At 36.5% G+C, this 4886-nt stretch overlaps 1 protein-coding gene across 1 annotated transcript in view; it reads right to left on the bottom strand.

Moving 5' to 3' along the window:
• The window catches only part of LOC104538581 (transformation/transcription domain-associated protein-like), a 28969-nt gene that overhangs the window by 8926 nt on the left and 15157 nt on the right, over positions 1-4886 (bottom strand). Inside the window, 1 exon segment of the mRNA XM_010181831.1 lies at positions 234-459. Coding sequence (XP_010180133.1) covers positions 234-459 — 226 coding nt within the window.

Raw genomic sequence — 4886 nt, 5'->3', positions numbered from 1 at the left:
CACTCTTTCTATAATAGAATAGTGGCTTAATGAAGCAATGGAAAGTTACCAGAGGTTAAAATAAAAAAAAAAATTAAAAAAAAAGTGTTACACTAAAGTATGACTCTACACATGTAATTTAAATACATGAAATGTACACAACATCTACTTTTGCAGAGTGGACGGATGGAGGAGGTTTTCATTTTCTTCTCTGTTTTCAGACTTACAACTACTAAAGGGTAATTTTAGGTTACCTTGCTATCTTGATGTAGTAATGTGTTGGCTTTGGCATAAGGAATTCTCCAGGTATCTCTACTTCTGCAGTTTGAGCTGAAAAATTACTTAGAAAGCGGCACTTCTCCTCTATGAGGAAGAACTTTGGAAGCTGTTTAGTTTTTGCCTCCAGAATTTTGATCCATTTCTTCAGTTTAGAGATAAGATTGTGAAGTTTCATTGACCCTGGCACACTGAAGTCAAAGTCTAAAAGAAAAAAAAATATATACATCCTCAGCATTTCAAATTCTGCATAGGGTATTTAACTATCTGGTGTCTGAAGTTGCATTTTCAAAGAGGTCCTTTTAAGCCACATGTCCTCAAGCAAAATACTTTAAGGAGTCACACATACATAGACAAGCATCGCACTGATCTCCAATACTGTAGTAAAATGGAAAGCTACTACAAGCAGCAACTCATACACAAAAATAATAGGAAAGCATACTAACAAGCAAGTCCAGCAGCGAAACACAGCTACCTATGAACCCTCAGAGGAAAACCAGCAGGCTCAGGCAAACACAGAAGACGTACAAGAGTCATTAAGGAAGAGTCAGAGCATAACAACAGCAATAACACTACAACAGTAGATGGTGGAGGAGAACAAATCATACAATTCCATAGTGCAAATTGAATATGCACATAGAGCTGTACTGCCTTTAAAATACAGCCTTTGTTGAATATTTCATTTCTACAGAAACTCTTCTAGTAAAGTCCCGTCAGAATCTGCTACCTCCTTTATGTACACAGCTCTAAAATATTCTATATTATTTAGTAAATAAAGAACTTCCCAATATCGTCCTGTTTTTTGTCATGCAAACATTAGGAAAACATACTGTGAAAATTTTAAATACTACTCTTTTTGACTGTCTATATACTGCAACCAGACTGCATAGAAAGCAAGCATTAAGAAACCAATTGATTACATTAAATCAGACCATTTAGTGAAAGAGGAAAAGTAACCTTATTTTACAGTCTAGCACTATAATTTTCTACCTGTTTCATCACAAGTGATTTATTTATTTAAAATCAGTGGAGGTTTTTTCTACTTCTAAAAGGGATGAAAGAGCCTCAACTGACGATACAACATGGAATCTGTGAACACCTGCAGGACAAGCAGCAGAATTGCTATTAGTATTATTATTCTCCTATTCTGAGCTGCAAGAAAATTCTCTGTATTCTTTCCTGGCTTAGATAACAATTGCAGGCCACCACAGAAAGAACAGACAGGACAGTCTAAGCAAAAGTGCCAATATTATGCAAACAGCACGCTCTTTTCAACATAACAGCACTGCAGTGTGGAACTCTGCCCTCTAGCCCATATGCAAGTGAAGGCAGAACTTTCTGAAGGTCAAGACATGGCCTTCAATACACTCTCCAGGTAATTCCATAAAAGAAATAATTGCAGTATCAACGATTTTCTGGGCCAACAGCAATGCCAACTTCTCAGCACTGCTTTCATCACTACAGTTTCAAAACACAGCAAACAAATAAATAAATAAACAAACAGACAGACATGTTTGAATTTCCCAAAAGAGAAAAAGTGAGTAAGACACATACGCAAATGAAATTATAGTTCAGCGCTTCAGTACCACAACAAGGAGAGATTAAACACAATCAGGCAAGAAGATAAACTGTTCTTTCTGTAAACTAACTTAGTTACGGCATCCCAAATTGTGCAAATTAGCTCACAGACTTGAATTTTTAAGAAGCAATTCTATAAGAGACTCTAAAAGATGCCATTCCAATTTCAACATGCTACAAGTGAAAAGGCAACAAGAAAAAAACCAAAGAATGTTAATTCAGTATTTAAGATTTACAGCTAAAGCAGAACAAACAGAATCTTCATTATGGTTCAATACAACAGAAAATTAACAGTCTCAAAAATTAGTTTGAATCTTACTGCACATCTACATTTCCCTATGTTAAATGCACAACAGTATTCTCCTAAGCTGACAAAAAAGATAACGCAAAACAAAACAATCATGAGCACTGTTCAGAAGGGAAATGAATTTGACCATGTAAACATGCTACAAGCATCTATCTGCAAGTATGCTAATAATGAATTTAGTACATGCACACATCTATTACTGCATAGTTTTTCCTCAATCATAATTAAAGCTACTGAAAACTGGTTATCCACAAGACTCACTCCTACAAACAAGGCTAGAGCACTGTTCTTTAACCAGAATAGTTCATATAATTCTATACATACAGCCTTGTTCTCCAAGATCTCTTTACATGTACAGGATACTATTACCAAATAAAATAATGCAGCACAGGATTCCTTTCATTTTGCTATTCTGCTACTTAAACAAAATACCAGAGAATGCATAACCCAACATATTGCATTGTGTATCCACAATATTCTGATATACTAAAAGCTTTCAGTGGAAGTCTTAAATCTACTAGCACAATACAGAGCTAAAAACCAGCAAATACACTTCTATAAGGAAAAAGTCTATAATGAAAAAACACAGTTTCATATTTATGGATGTTAGAAATTATTGTAACTCTGTAATATTCCCTTTTCTTTTTTTACCTGGTATGGGCAGTGCACCTATTGCAGTATCACTGTAAAACATTTTTATTGTTATCACAAGGCTACCCTCTAGTGAGCAATGGGAGTAAATTATTTCATGAAAGTGATAAAATTACTGAATCATTTCTCTCCTGAATCCCTGAAATGCAGGAAAGTATCCCAAACTGCAACTAGTTTTTGTGCTAATGTGAATCACTAACATAGTAAAAATATGCAAGTGTATCTATTCCTTACAAGAAAAGTCATTCGGTTTATCACGAGAATAGTTCTAGTTTGTCGAAATGCCTATTTTTGAATTTCTGTTGTTTTGTTTCCCAGCAGCTGATGGGAAAAGCAGAGAGCTCCATCAGCCTTTTTGCTCACGTCACCGAGAGCCCATCTCAGAAGAAAAATCATTTCAGCTGGAAGATGGGAAACACAAGACCAGACATTATGTGTATATAAAGTCTCTCTGCTTTGCAGACATCTTAATCTATATAAACAGTATTTTTGTTTCAAATGAATCCACTTTTTCAGTAGATACTACTGGAGAACGTCTTTCTGAACCTAACACATGCTGGTCTAAAATACCTTACTACTTACACCATCTTTTCGTAAACAGAACAGGAAGTTTACTCCCTCACTTTAATGGAGATATTCGCAGAAGACCATGACACAGATTGCAAATGAAGAAGCTTGTTCTCTGTTCTCAACAGTGTGAAATACATTCATCACGCTGTAAAAACAAGTACGTTCATTTAAAGTCTTGAATGCCTAAAAAATTGCCACCTGAATCCATGCAACATAGATTAATTGGAAAGATCTTGCCACTCTCAATGAAAGATCAAACATGGGGCACAATCGTCCTGCCAGTGACACAGACCTTAAAATCCTGGTGGTTCTTAACACAACCAGATAAAGCTTAATACTTTTCTGAATGAGGGCTGTACCATCACGTCTTATGAAGCAACGCAAAAAAATACACTCAACAAAATTAGAGCACCAAATCCCTTGTCCTCAAAACCCTTCACCTGCAGAACATTAACAGAGCATGAAAAAAACCAAAACTTAAAAGCCCAAACAAAATAAACAAAAACACCACAAACAAAACAAAACACCTCCAAACTAAGACTTTAACAACTAAAAAAACCCTTCTGCTACACAGGCAGATAACAGTTCTAATCAGGTAAAAGTAACAGATAATTAATGCTTTTAGAGTAAGCAATAGTTCATCTGCGAGATTTTAAAGATTATTCTGACCATAGGCAAAACCTGCTTACTCAAGCTCATGACTCAAGGATCCTCAACTAAAGACACCCATCAGGTAAGACATCATTTAGGACTGAAATGTAAGCTTAGCTTCACAGAGCAGTTCAAATCCCTTATACGTATGATACTGAAGAAGGTCCAAGCATCCTCGGAGAGAGAAGAACTGTCTTGCTTTTCAAGTTATTATTCAGATATGTATATACTCTGTATTTTCCCAATGGTTCTTTTTAATCTCACAAGAATCTCTGGAAAACACCAGCAAACACGTCACCAAATCTCAGTGACAGGTAAGCAGAAATAGGAAGCGGGAGCTCTGGTTTATCACTCAGCTCCAGAAAACCAACACTGCTAAGACCAGAACAAATATGATGCCAACTCCAATCTCTTGCTCTGGATTTTCTGGCTAACATCCAGTTATCTAAAACTTCGAATGGGAATAAAGTAAGAGCTAACCAAGTGATGCCATGCTCACTCTTGAGAAAAGATCCTTAACAAAACTGAAAACTAGTAACACAGCTCTTCCCCCTGCCCTTTCCTCACAATTCAGAGAAACAGTAGGACTTCGAGAAGCTTCCTTCTGATTACAGAGTTTCCATTCGCAGCAGCAAATTCACTGTGCTGTGCCAAAATCCTCAAGAAAATTATCTTGCCCTTTGAGGGTATATTTTGGAACTTTCCTTTTGTATTCAGCTTCAGCAGAAAGATGGTTGCAGAAAGAAGCAGGATCCAAACTCTAAACTCTCATCTGCCCCCAGAAGAACAATTGATGCAGTTTTTCTCCTCCTTTCACTGCTGAGAGCTCCCTCAAAGGGAGCATTTCTCAGCATTTGCCTGTTCTTTGATGTCA

Source organism: Mesitornis unicolor, unplaced genomic scaffold (assembly GCF_000695765.1).
Source record: "Mesitornis unicolor isolate BGI_N332 unplaced genomic scaffold, ASM69576v1 scaffold12313, whole genome shotgun sequence".
Classification (NCBI taxonomy): domain Eukaryota; kingdom Metazoa; phylum Chordata; class Aves; order Mesitornithiformes; family Mesitornithidae; genus Mesitornis; species Mesitornis unicolor.
This window is presented reverse-complemented; position numbering and strand designations above follow the sequence as displayed.